Source organism: Corapipo altera, unplaced genomic scaffold (genome assembly GCF_003945725.1).
Source record: "Corapipo altera isolate COAL_440 unplaced genomic scaffold, ASM394572v1 2b, whole genome shotgun sequence".
Lineage (NCBI taxonomy): Eukaryota > Metazoa > Chordata > Aves > Passeriformes > Pipridae > Corapipo > Corapipo altera.
Window position 1 is genome coordinate 36,370,865 of NW_020884874.1, and position 14,627 is coordinate 36,385,491.

Below are 14,627 nucleotides of genomic sequence, written 5' to 3' on the forward strand. Positions count from 1 at the left end.
GTGAAGGTTGTGTGGCCTCAATGACTGTTTTTTTGTGGGGGCTGTGTGCTGCCTTTGTAGCATTGCTCAGTCTCTCACGAGCCATCAGCTTGATAGAGGTGTGCAGCTCCAAGATGACAGGTCATTTTAAACCACCTCACAAAGTTTTTGTCTCCCCTGCTCTGACAAGCTTTCTGCCCATTTTGACTTTTACCCAAAGGGCTTTCCAGTCGGATCCTAGTGGTGTCACAGTTCTTTCCAGGCTCTGCTTACTCCAGTGTCAGAAATTTGTGGAGTTTGGGAAATCACCCGAAGTGTCTTAGATGGGATGCAACTAAATAATAGATCCCCTATAACCAATGTGAGCCAGAGCTAATGGAGTGGTACTGGGAAAGAAAGGTGTTTCATGCCACTGAATCCAGGGTATGTCTGAAGTTAAGGCACAGGTGGTTGCTCTGAGGGAGGACTCTTGGGTTTCTCCAGCTACTGGATTATTCTTGATTGTGGTAACAAAGCAGGTACGGACAGTTAGAGTTAGGCATGCATTCTGCATGAGTGCCTCATTTACATTATGGCATAATATTTTTTATAATAATCAGGAATAATAAATACAGTACTAATGCTGAATTTGTTGGCAATGTTATAAGAATTTATTTAGAAACTGTAAAACAGCATAAACTTAGACATCAGGTTTTCCAAAAGGGGAATAATAATAATACACAAAGTTTTAGTTTGACCAAAAGACAAAAAGCAGTTTGTTTCTAATTCAAAAAATACAAACATTTGCTACAGGTACAAAATTATAAAAAGTTTGTATTTTCCTTTTGATCTGGAGATAGACACATATAGCAGAGATGTATATTTCACCAACTCCAGATTAAGATAAGCTATGGGAAATGACAGTAACGAAAAAAAGTGTTGTAGTTAAGAAGAAAACACAGAAACAACTTCTTATCTTTCATTTAACCAGAAGTGAACACCATTATCTTATTCCTTTGCACTTTTTTGGTTGCCAACATTTAAATTAGTGTTATTCATGCTTTCACAATCAGAAATAACAGCAGGTTTACCTCATGCATTTATTTTTAATATTCATCACATAATGTCTTCTCACCATGCTACCTGGAAAGGTTATTGTTTTTATTGACAACATTTAAGGGAAGTGGAGGATGATGGAATGCAATCAGGATCTGGGAATATTTCTACCTACTGCTTCATAAGAATATGTTAGAAACCCTCTAATTAGCATAAAAAATAATTTTGTAATTAATTCTGCTTGGAACTGTTTGCAATAACAAATGGAACAAAAAGGTCATTTAACAGAAAGGGAAAATGCTGCCGAGTGTCTCTGTCAGTGGAACACAGGTCTATCTCCTGTATTGTGCAAAGATGCAGGAGCCCTACACATTCAGTCTCTGAGGTTTGTATATGGGCTCCTGCACCTCAGAAGACCAAGTGCATCTGATTTATGGTGAATTTGTGCTTCAGGCTGCTGCTCCACCTGGCTGTGTGTGTGCAGCGTTCAGTAGAGCTGGGCAGAGGAATCACCATAAATGTTGTCAGTAAAAACTAGAAGCAGCTCACTTTTTTATTAAAAAACAACAAAAAAAAGACTCCATCTTTGCCTGGTAATTTTCAGTGACAAGTGCCCTTTACATTTGCTACATGGTTGATCTGATACTGTAATCTCCCTTTCAAAGTTGATCTAGCCAAGATGCTTGATGTTTTCTTATTGTCTTCCCTGGTTCAAAGTTGAATTCTTGATTTTGCTATTTGAGCAGAATGCTGCAAAGCTGGTAAGGCCTGAGATAAGGTATAACAACTCTCCTAACTCATCTTTCTGCTTGTGAGCAAAGGACATGCTAGATGGCACTAGAAAGCTGCTGTCACCAGGTTGTGGAATTTTGCATCCCTTCTCATCCCTTCGGGTAATCTGAATTATGGTCCAAAAATGCACTACCTCTTGTTGGCAGTTGCAAACATGGTGTTTTTCATACAGTGGTAGTGGCAGCTTAGCCTTGATCTCATCTCTCTTACCTTGTTTAAGAAATATTATCACGTAAGAAAGAAAGAAAAAAAAGCTGCATCTTGCTCCAGAGCAACTCAGAAACCAGAGTATTAGGTGCTCTCTGCTACCTTTGCTAACTATACTTTGAGGAAAATAAAACCCAAAACCCAACTTGCACAGCACTACCACAGAATTCTATCACCAGCCAAGAACAAACTACATCAATACACTATTATGGCAATATTTACAACATGATGGAACATTATGCATATAATAAATTACATTTAATACTTTTCCTCTTAAACTCTGATATATGTAAGCTCATGCTTATTTTATTTATTTTGTTCAGTCCAATATATTTTCTTCTATGTATCTGAAGTGCATAGGCAACATAGGAGGTGACAGTGCTGTCTGCCTATCTTTTTCTATGTTTTTAGAAGCCAAATTGCTTTCCAAATTCATGATACATCACAGTATGCTACTGTCCTCACTGACATACGAATTTATTTATAGCACATACCTTTCCACAGCAGAAGGAACAAGGGATTGTCAGCTACATCTGTGCTTATATTGACATTAAGTCTTAGTAAGAGAACTTCTTGTGAGCTCTTTTTGAGTTGATGAGGGAAAAGAAGGGAGTGGAAATTTTGTAGCATTGCATGCTTTGGGAAGTCTGAGAGTGCTGGCACACTACTTCTGTTTGTTCCCACTGAAGTTGATGGAAATTTGCAGAGGAAAGAGCCAGAAAGCAAGCTCACAAAGGCTAAGGTTGGGGTTCACAGGGACAGGTGAAAACTGAGAGTCCTTTGTTGCTCTGCAGAACAGAAAGTTTACCTGCTCTATTTATTTTGTAGCTGTTCAGAGCTTCCAAATTTGTGTATGCAGAAGACAAGCTTTGTTATATTTATTAGGGGAGGGCTTGTTTGTGTTCTGGTGGTTTTTTTAAAACATTAAGTCAATTTACAGCTACCCTGTGTGGGCTCTGTACTACAGTGGATGGGATTCATCCCAGTGCAAAAGGCTTTGCTCTCCTGCTTGTAAGGAGCAGCCTGGCCTCTGGGAGCCGAAGAGTCCCATGAGAGGCAGCTTTGTGTATGTCTGGATGCCAGAAGAGCTTGGAGTCCCAGAGAGATGCAGAAATACTCTGAGGAATGAAAAGGAAGCAAGAGCATCCCAATTGGTCCCCTTGGAAATCTATGCTGCCCTTCAGCCCTCTGGGTTCTCCCTGGACAGTCAGCAACACAGTTTCTGCAAGGACTGTAAGCTGACTCCCTCCTAAAGAAAGGATTTGGAGGAAACAAAAACTGGTATAAGAGATACTGTAGATGAAGAACGTGCAAACTTGCTGGGTTTATAATGAGATGGACCTTGGGGAAGTTACCTGCAAAGAAAGAAACTAACTAGCCTGAGCAGAGCAATAGGACTGTCCCACTTCTCCCCAGCTGATGCTGTTCTGCAAAGGGAAAATTCTGTTCTACCTATTATCAAATGACCACTGCCATTCAGATACTCTGCGTAAATATTCATGTGTGGAATAATTAGTTTCCTACAGTAATTTTAATTACTTAAGCATTATTTCTGTTAATCAAACTATGAAAATTTATGCAGCTGAAGTCACAAAAGTACGCTCTATGAGGGTAATTGGTTTATTGCTACGGGCCGTGCCAAAGGTAAGTCCTTGAATGTGTACACAACCAACACACACAAACACATTGTTTACTTTTTGGCCTAGGGTAAATTAGTCTTACTAATGCAGGTAGCCTACTGTAACTATTCCTTTTATTTTATTTGCATTTCTGCTAGATTAAAAGCAGACTATAATGGTAGCTAATCTGTTCCCTACTTTTATGATGTTCGGATGCATAGAGGGTAAAAAAAAGCTTCTCTACTGCTCTGAAGCACATCCTACCTATTGTCCCTATTTTCATTAGAAATTAATAACTTGTCACTCAGTGTGTTCCCCCCGAGGTATAATACACCAGGAACCAATACCAAAGCAACTATGAAAACCAAAACTGAGTACTGCAAACACTTCTAAAACCCATTCAGAATTAATTTTATACATCTAGCAGTGGTTGAAGATTGGAAAGATGTAAATTCATGTGAGTTTCCTTTACAGAAGTTGGGAGTAAAGACAAAGGTTCAGTCCCAAAACAAACAATGCCTTCTTGCTTTTAATACATGTGAAGGTAGAGTGCCTTCCATATTCAAATTATCACAGGATGTTTCCCAATATAAAAAACTATGTGCAATTTATGTACAATATTCCCATACACTACTCTGACTGGCAATACTCAAAGCCAACACTATGACTACAACTGTTACGTTCATAGAAGAGCACACTCAAGAGGAAATTCAGGGTCTGATAGTGTTCTAGCTGAGGTAGGTTAAAACAGACCTGCTAATTAGAAAATCTTGCGTGAGTTCGTATGGTATTGAATGAAACCGAAGATTATAACACAGTTGGTCTCTGATATTCTTTACAAAACCAAGACCAGCATAGCACAGTTATTCTATTCTCTACAAGTTTACTAATACAATCCATTCCAGACTTTGAAGAAAGTACTGTTGCTTTCTCACTTAAAAGCATATGTTATTCTTTTCCATAGTTGGTTTTACTATTTCAGTCTTGACATTGCTGAAGGTGCCCTGCTGTTCTGCAGGAGAGGTGGGCTACAGGGTGCTTGATTGGTTACAGGCAACAGGATGGCAGACTGTTTTTGTCTGTGCAATAGCCCAGGACTGTTCTGCTCTAGGCTACCTTTCCCTTCCCACAATGGCTTTGAAGAGGGATGACCCTGTGCTCTGCCATGGGGAAGCGTTGCCATCGCTCAGCACTACCTGAGTGATGTGCTCCCTACAGGGACCTGCAGCAGGATGCCTGGGGGCTGGCAGGTTGCCCGAGGGCAGGCCTGGGCCATTTGTCCTGTTGCTGTGCTTTAATACAAGGCAGTAAGCTGGATTTTGGTTAGAATATTTGTTTTCAGGTTTGATAATTACATGCCTGATAATGTGTGTGTGCGTATATGTATGCTTCAAGAGGAAAATTTGTATAAGCAGCAGGCTTTAAAAAACCAAAATAGAACATTGACGGGATTTAAGAGTTTATGTTTCTCTTGTTTGATAGCACCACACTTACGCAGGATACAATGACAGAGTCCAAGATATCATGAGCTCACCCAGTCTGCTGCATCTTGTCCTCACGCATTGCCATTATACACACACACACTTGCATAAGTTAACTGGCTTCAGAAAAAGCATGCAGGCAAATCAGTGTATCTTCTGACAACTGCAGGCAGGTGACAGTGCCATGGCTGTGGGAAAAGTTCACTATCTCTAGTTGTCACAGACTCCAGTTGTCATGGTCAGCACCTGAAATGACTGCTTGTTTTCATGGGAAATGCCAGGCACAGGTAAGTCTTGCAAAAGATTTATGTCCCAATCCAGGTTTTGCATTAATGCTAGGAATCTCTCTCAAGTGCTTTATTAGGATCACGACATTAATTAGCTCACAGTAATCTAATAGAAAATTAAGGCTTTTGATCTCAAAGCTACATTGGAACTACAGCTGCCTAGGGCTTATCAGGATCAAGGCTGGAAAGCAGCATTTTTCAACATGGGAGACTTTGCATGTGTCATATTTAAATAAATTTCTTATCAATTCAGTTGAAAGGAATCTCCCCTGCATTGTTTTTCAAGAGTTGTACTGATAACCACAATCAAATCTGCTGGATGTGATAGTCTCCACAGTCACGCCTAAATAACCAACACTAAAATGTTATCAAGGATATTTTTCTCTATATTTTTTGTATCTGATTTCTGCATGTATCATGGTGTTAGCTAAAATGAGCGCAACTGTTTCATGGCAGTGTTTGGAAACCAATCTTATTCTTGTCACAGATAATGAGGTAAGTTCTGCCACAGACTTCTAGAGGGACATTATCCCATAGCTTACTGCAGTCTAGAGCCAGAAGGAATAATTAATAGCCGTTTGAGCCCCTGAATATAATTGACAACCAGGAATTCTTGAGCATACAGCCTCCACTTCAGCTGTCAAAACATATGCTTTCTTGATTTAAGGACTTCAGGTGGCAAGAGAATCCAGTTCACCTACTGGTAAATTGCTCCAGCATCCATTGCCCCTCAGTCTTACCCATTTTTTTCAGCATCACTAACATTTAAACATAAATCCAGCCATGAGAGGGAAAATACACTCATTTAACTTTTTTTGTGTGTTTGCGTGTGTGTGCACAAGTATAGGTATGTGTGCAATGCATTGTAGATATGTTCAGGTACACATCTTCAGTTGAGTGCCAGTTCAGCGGATGTGCTTGCTATGGCTGTTAAATGAAAAAAGGGAGTGGTCTAGTTGTAACCAGCTGATTATTTGGTGAGCAACATGCCGCACAGTGTTTTAAGTCAAGGAAAAGAATGCTTTTTTGCTGACTTACTGAGAAGTGTCAAAACACACCGAGAAAGCTTAGAGAGTCCAACACAGTGTCAGGCAGGGGCTTCATTAGTTGTTGGGCAGCTTGGTCTGTTTTACACATTGTGGCACCTCCAATCCTGTGTGCAGAGTCACCTGCACAAAGAAGAAATAAGAAGAATGTAGGTTCAAAGTGAGACATCCTCAGCAGAGAGCATTCATGAAGGCAAAGTGCAGACAAATGACAGGGGAAGGGCTGTGGGACTTCAGGGCCAAGTTTAAGTCAAGAATATTAATACAGATGATATTCAGCCTCTGAAATAAACAAATCTCCTTCCCCCTTCCCTTCTGAACACTTTGGGACCTAGAAGCCAGGTGTCCGTATCTTTTCCCAAATCTAGCCACCAGTTGTAGGTCTCCAGCAGTGCTGCTCGCTAGACACAGGGTGCGAAAGGGACTCAAGTACTTCAGGACAGAGATCACGCAGTGGAGCTTATGTACTAAATATAAGAAAATCTTTTTATCTTTTCTGTCCTGGCAGAACAGAGCACAGGACATTTTAGTGTTCCTTCTATTACTTGACATATCTACAAGGTCAGAGTTTCCACACAGATGGACCAGAGCACCATTCAACAGCAAACACAAGCTTAGTTTCAGAGTTTTCCCCTGCCCCCTCATCAGCCATGCTCTGTCTTAATTCAGTTGTGGTAAGAAACGTAAGCCAGGTACTTAAAGGATGTGGTAGCTAAAACTGAAGATAGGTTGTGAGTAAAAATCTGTGAGGTGAGGTGCCTAGAGAAGTGCCCCTGTCATCCCTGTTGTTGCATCAAATAAATAAAGCTGAGAAAGTTTCTTGAAAGATTTAGATGCCACCAGTAAAAAATGCTAGAAGTTCATGTACTAATAAGGTCATGTGAGGTTTCTGATTTCAGTTTGAGTGCTTTAAATGATGGCTGGCTGCATTGGTCCTGCCTGACCTAAGCTGACCTCCTTCAGTCTTCAGGTTCCTGGATGTTTCCATAGGTTCTTCGTTATACCACATCCCGTTTCTAGCCGTATGCAGTGGTCTTGAAGTAAAAATGCATTATATTTAAAGATAGTTCCTCCAAGAGGAAAACCTCTTGTGAACAGAGAGCAGGAATGATGTGCAGACTGGTTCTTCTCTGCACTAATTCTCTGACCTATGTTGCCTTTGCTCTCCTTACTGCTCTGCTGCTCCTGTTTCAGTCCTTTGCCAATGTTAATTATCTCTAAAGATAAGATCTAAGAGGAATTGGGATACACATGTTTTTTAGTCAAACTGGCAGAAGAAATGTTAGTGATGCTACTTTCCAAGCAGAGTGTTGCAGGAAAATAAGAGCAGGAATTAGTGGAGTAGTGTGCAGATACTTTTACTTGGTTTTATAGCACTACTCCTTGCATTGGTCAGGTAAGGCAGAAGGTCAAATGCAGTCCAAAAAGTAGTAGTAGCCTAGGTGTAAGTCTGAGAAGGAAAGAGCCCCTATCCATACTGACTACCTACAGATGCTGTTGTCAGCTCCAGCAGCTGATATGCTGGCAGCATACATTCTTCTTTAGGTGAAAAGGGTAAGTGGGACTGGGCTGCAGAGGACTTACCTGGACATTTCGATTGAGGCTCAATGCAGGCATGAAGACGCCCTCAATGTTTTCGAATGCTGGAGGTCCTTGCTGCTGCCCATTTATGTAAAAGGTTAGGTTGTGCTTGTTCAGATCCAGGAGAACACCAACAGTGGCACCTTTAGAAACTCCTCCTTCAGTCCTAAGGTACAAAGGGACCACACTGTTGGTGAAGGCAGAGGTTCCCATTGCTGTTGCTCTCCCTAGGACAACTCTTAGTAAGCAAAGGGAGAGTGGGGCAGCACAGTGAAATGATTATCCCTGTGGCATTTGGCAATGACTGATCCACACCTTCACCTGAAATATATGTACCACATTCATGGGAGCTTAATGGGTGGATCCTAAAGAGAAATTAGATCCATCTCTCCTGCAACTGCAACTTAAGAGCTGAAAATGGGGTCTAGAGCTAACGGGTCCACTCAGCTGAGATATGGGGAAGTGAGCCAGTGGGGACAGCAGTCCTAGAGACACAGCACTTCAGAGGTACTCCTGCTATAGTGGAGTGATGTGCAGCAGGAAATGAAAAGTAGGAAGCTGGTTTCCTAAGTATTAATTTCTAATCATTATGCCTGCTAACAGCTCAAGACCCAGACTTCAACTACTCACTTTGGCATGCTCCAAGGGGATCCAGATTTTCAGAGTCCAGGGAGTTGCACAGTTATAACAGACAGTGGTTTTGTGGAGGAAGGGAAGGTGGGGATGGTTACAAATAAGCGTAGTTCCCAGAGAGACAAGGTGCTCAGCTATCAGACTGTTTCAAGTGAGAAAGTTGAGAGCTGTTTCAAGTGTGCAGGCATGGTTATTAATGGCAGTGATAATTGGTTGTGTCAGGAGCAGCTGCTGAGATCTACTGTAGTATCAGAGCTTGCCAGGACAGACTCAGCCAGCCATTACATGCTTGAGCGATTTGACATTAATGCACTTTGACTTGGGGGTTAGTCAAACCCAGTATTACTTTAAAGAACACAGAGAAAAATATCTACTAGATATGCAGATTGGCCACAGGCACTGTTACTCTGCTAATACCATGGGGCTCTGCGATGGATTTACAGCCTGACACAATTTGTTCAGGGTAAATCAGATTTCAAGTAATTTGCTGGGAGAAAGGAAGCAGCTGTCTTTTGTCCCATGCACTTGCCTCAAGCACACAACATTTACAAGATTAATGTGATTTTAACATAAAATTTATCACAATAGGTAGGCAAAACATTAAAAAATAGTGGGGGTAGGGATCAGAATGTGACTAGGAAGAATATAGTGCAGGGTAAGAAATTTTCCTCTTGTCCACTAGGTGTCATAAACTGTATTCCCTTAGACTAAATGTGGCACATGGCATTTCCTCTGAAGGTAATACTATTCTCATTTCTCCATTTAAAGCTCTTCAAACAGTAATAACATAGCTATGAATCGCAGATTGGCTTTGAGATGTGTTGGATTTCAAACTTCACCATTTTGAGGTTCTTTTGATTTGCTTTTTGTTCCTATGAGCGTTAGTAGATTTCTCTTTAAGCTCTTCTCCAAAACCACTAAGTAAATTTTCCATCAAAAGTTAAGATGCTTACCTCTCCTCAGTATCTCAGTATCTAGACTGTTTTTATAAAAAGAACTCAATTATAAACCTCATTACAAGATTGTGGGAAGCAAAAATACTATGATCTGGAGCTATTTACAAATAGATTACATTATTTTTTTCTCTGTTTAGGATCCGCTTTGACTGTAGGGCCTCACACTTTATATCCTACTTGATATAGATTTTATGACATCCTTTTAAATGACATTGATTCTCTTAGGGAAACAGAAACAGCAAATTTGCCTTTTTGATATTATTATGTTCTGTCCTATATGATAATTTGTTTCTTGTGAGCTAATTAGCTCCATGCTGCACAATGACATTGAATGACTCCTCTGCAGCCCCTGGGGACAGCCCCACTGAAGAGGAGATAGATGCTGCCTGCAGATTCCAGCCTAGGAAAGGGTAGTACCCAGCTGAAGCCCCTCCAGGAGCCACGGGGGCAGGGGCAGAGCAGAGGGATGGGGACCTTCTCCCTTCCTTGCTGCTCCAAATCTTGCAGGAATTCAGCAGGTAAATTGCCTCTTTCCTTGGCTGTCGTCTCCCCACAGTGAATCTGACTCTGGCAGGACTAAGCAGGGACAGAGGCAAACAGGAGCTTCTCACCGTGCTGCTGTGAGAGAGGATTGACTTTTCTGAGGCTGAACAGCTGCTCTTACTGAGCACCCCACACTTTCCTTGGGAGGAGGGCTTTGAGGACTCCAGTGCTTTTTGGACTACTTTCATGGGCACTTTCTTTAGGAGGAGAGGAGGGAGAGTCAAGGTTCATGAGTAAAATTATGCAAGGCATTTCCTCACTTCTGTACACCATTTAGATAGGATTACAGATAATTTTTCTAATAATGCCTTTGTTGTGATAAAAGAAGCCAGCTAGCTCGAGACAAACTGATGTTGCTCTCTCCTGGTACACTTCTGGGGCAGCATGTATAAAAACTGCTGCTTTAGTGTAATGCATTTTTAAGATACTTAAAGACAGACCATAGACCCCCAGTAATCTGCAGGCCACGAAAAGGAAAATACAACTTTTTTGTTACAATACTTCCTCAATAAATACTTAGCAATCATTAAATGATAATCCCATTCTGGAAATATGCCCCACTCTTCCATTATTTCAGGTAAATCCCACTTGTCCTGCACATTTTGATTTCTGTGTGCAAGATTACGTCCTGAGTGCAGAAGTCTGGAAGGCTGGAGTGCAGAAAAGGGAATTTGGCTACCATGAAAAATGCCATTGCTTGTGGCAGTGAAGGCTGTTACTCCAAGATGCGTTCAGTAACAGCTTGGACAATGTGCTGAATAGGACTGCATGAATTGGCTTGAGGAATTAGGAAGGGTAGTTTCACTATTATTGAAAAATAAGTCTTGACAATTTATGAACACTTTAATAAACTGAATAATTAGTTTAACTCTCCATTAACAATACTTTAATCTCTAGCTTTACAGCAACTTAACAATTTTACCTTGTCTATAGTCAATGACAGTATTTTTCAGTCGATTGTAACATTTTTGTGTGATGAGAAAAAACTTGTATTTAGATCTCTTAAATCAGTGAGGAGACTCTCCTGATTGCAGGGGGCTTTAAGACTAAAATGCAAATACTCTAGATTTTGGCTTCCTGTTATCTTTCAGTAATGCCTCCTGGGAGCCTTCTCTTCTCCAGGTTGAACAACCCCATATTTCTCAGTCTCTCTTCAGAGAAGAGGTGTTCATCTGCCTGAAAATTTTTGTGGACCCATTCCAAGAAATCCATGTTTTTCCTGTGCTGAGGACCACAAAGCTGGATGCAGTTCTCCAGGTAAGGTCTCACAAGAGCAGACTAGAGGGGCAGAATCACCTCCCTCAACCTTCTGGCCAGTTTTTTTGATGCAGCCCAGGATACAGCTGGCCTTCTGGGTTTCAGCCGCACACTGACAGGTCATGTCCAGCCTCTCATCCACTAGCACCTTCAAGTCCTTCTTGGCAGGGCTGCTCTCAATCCCTTCATCCTCCATACTGCTGTGACTCAGATGTAGGACTCTGCACTTGGCTTTGTTGAAACTCAGGAGGTTCCCGTAGGGTTCCCACTTCTCAAACTTGTTCAGGTCTCTCTGGATGGCATCTTGCCCCTCAGGTGTGTCAACCACAGCGTTGAGCTTGGTGTCGTCTGTAAACTTACTGATGGTGCACTCAATCTCACCGTCTATGACATTGATGAAGACATTAAATGTAACTGGTCCCAATATGGACTCCTGAGGGACAACACTTGTCACCAATCTCCACCTGAACATGTAGCTATTGACCACTACCCTCTGGATGTGACCATCCAACCGATTCCTTACCCACCAAACAGTCCATCCACCAAATCCATGTCTCCAATTTAGAGAGAAGGATGTTGTGGGGAGCCATGTCAAAGGCCTTAGAGAAGGCCAGATAGACATTACCCATAGCTCTTTCCTTGTCCACTGCTGCAGTCACTCCATCATAGAAGGCCACTAGGTTGGTCAGGCAGAACATGCCCTTGGTGAAGCCATGTTGGATGTCTCAAATCACCTCCTTGTACTCCATGTGCCTTAGCATAGTTTCTAAGAGGGTCTGTTCCATGATATTCCCAGGTACAGATTTCCAGGAACAAGACTGAAAGGTACCTCCCAAACCTATAACTCTGCCCTAAAGTGTTTTCTTAACCAATTTCCTCAATCTATTCTCAAAGGTTCCCTCTGTTGTTCACAGATCACAGAATATGATGAGTTGGAAGGGACCCATGAGAGTCATTGAATCCAACTCCTGGCCCCGCACAGGACCATCCCTAAGACTCACACCATGTGCCTGAGACTACTGTCCAAACAATTCTTGAAATCTGTCAGGCTTGGTGCTGTGACCACTTCCCTGGGAGCCTGTTCCAGCGCCCAACCACCCTCTGCATGAAGAACCTCTCTCTAATATCCAACCTAAACCTCCCCTGACGCAACTTCAGGTCATTCCCTTGGGTCCTGTCACGGGCCACCACAGAGAAGAGATCAGTGCCTGCCCCTCCTCTTCCTCTCACAAGGAAGTTGTGACTGCAATGAGGTCTCCCCTCAGTCTCCTCTTCTCCAGGCTGAACAGAACAAGTGACCTCAGCCTCTCCTCATACAGCTTCCCCTCCAGGCCATTCACCATCTTCATTGCCCTCCTTTGGACACTCTCTGGTAACTTAATATCTTTCTTATTATTGTGGTGCCCAAAACTGCACACAATATTCAAGATGAGGCCACGCCAGTGCAGAGCAGAGCAGAGCAGGACAATCCCCTCCCTTGACCAGCTGGCGATGCTTTGCCTGATGCACCCCAGGACACGGTTGGCCCTCCTGGCTTCCAGGGCACTGCTGACTCATGTTCATGTTGCCATCAACCAGGACCACCAGGTCCCTTTCCATGGCACTGCTTTCCAGCATCTCAGTCCCCAGTCTGTACAAACATCCAGGGTTGCCCCATTCCAGGTGCAGAATCCAGCACTTTTCCTTGTTGAACTTCCTCTGGTTGGTGATTGCCCAGTCCTTCAATTTGTCAAAATCTCTCTGCAGGATTTCTCTGCCTTCCAGGGAGTCAACAGCTCCTTCTAGTTCTGTATCATCTGCAAAGTTGCTTAGTACCCCTTCCAGTCCTGCATCCAAGACATTTATGAAGATACTGAAGAGTACAAGGCCCAAGATGGAGACCTGTGGAACCCCTGTAGTGACAGGTTGCCAGTCTGATGTCACCCCATTCACTATTATCCTCTGTGCTCGACCCATGAGCCAATTGCTCACCCACCACAAGGTATGTTTATCCAGCTGTGTGCTGGACTGTTTATCCAGAAGGATCCTGTGAGAAACAGTATCGAAAGCTTTACCGAAATCCAAAGAGGTTGCATCAGCTGGTTCCTCTTGATCAGATAGGTGCATTACCTGGTCATAAAAGGAAACCAGGTTTGATAAGCAGGACTTCCGTCTCGTGGAGCTGTGCTGGCTGTGACCAATGACTGCATTGTCTTTCAGATGTTCTTCAATACCTTCCAGAATAATCCTCTCCATAACTTTACCAGGCACTGAAGTGAGACTGACAGGCCTGTAGTTTCCAAGGTCCTCCTTTTTACCCTTCTTGAAAACTGGGACAATGTTTACCAGCTTCCAGTCAGCTGGAACCTCTCTGGATTCCCAAGACTGGTCAAAAATCATTGAGAGAGGTTTTACGATGACATGAGTCATCTCTTTGAGGATTCTGGGATGAATCCCATCAGGCCCCATAGATTTATAAGGATCCAGTTTGAGCAGCAGATCCTGAACAATTTCAGGATTGACTGGGAGTTGATAATTCTCACAGCCATGGTGCTCTAACTCAGGGGACTGAGACCCCCTTGGTCTGTCATCTCTGTTGAAGACAGAGGCAAAGAAAGCGTTAAACACTCCTGCCTTGTCTCTGTCCCTGTTTGTGAGGTGACCATCCTCATCCTGTAACAGGACAATGACATTTCTATACTGCCTATTGCCATTAATATATTTGAAAAATCTCTTTTTGTTGTCATCCAGATTTCTGGCAGCTTCAGCTCCAGCTGAGCTTTGGCTGCACAGATTTTCTCCCTACAACAGCAAACGATGTCTCTGTATCCTTCCCGTGTCACTTGACCTTGCTTCCACTGTGCATACACCTCACTTTTTTGCCTTATTTCCAAGAGAAGATCCCTGCTCAGCCTTCTGCTTTGCCTGCTTGACTTCTGGCATTTGGAAATTACCTCCTCCTGTGCCCTTAGGAGGTGATGTTTAAGAAGTGACCAGCACTGATGGATCCCACCTGCAAAAAACGTTTTCCCAGGGGACCTTAATTACTAATTTCTAAGCAGCCTGAAGTCTGCTCTCCTCATGCCCAGAGCTGAGGTTTTGCTGGCACTTTTCCTCCTGTCAACAGAGATTCTAAACTTGACCGCTTTGTGGTTGCTGTGGCCAAGACAGCCACCAACCTCCACTTCACTCACAAGATCCCCTCTGTTGACAGGCAGCAGACCAAGGAGGT

General features: G+C 42.6%; 1 protein-coding gene across 4 annotated transcripts in view; it reads right to left on the bottom strand.

Annotated features, from left to right (window-relative positions):
* Window positions 1–487: 487 nt before the first annotated feature.
* Window positions 488–14,627, bottom strand: part of TRIM67 (tripartite motif containing 67) — a 46,182-nt gene continuing 32,042 nt past the window's right edge. For 3 of the 4 annotated variants that reach the window (XM_027633905.1, XM_027633903.1, XM_027633904.1), the window contains exons 9-10: window positions 8,031–8,193; window positions 489–6,569 (exon numbers count right to left, since the gene is read on the bottom strand). In XM_027633905.1, coding sequence (XP_027489706.1) covers window positions 6,504–6,569; window positions 8,031–8,193 — 229 coding nt within the window. In that variant the 3' untranslated portion in view covers window positions 489–6,503. Of the gene's footprint in view, window positions 6,570–8,030; window positions 8,194–14,627 lie in introns of all 4 variants that reach the window. The other variant, XR_003526059.1, reaches the window with a different exon arrangement.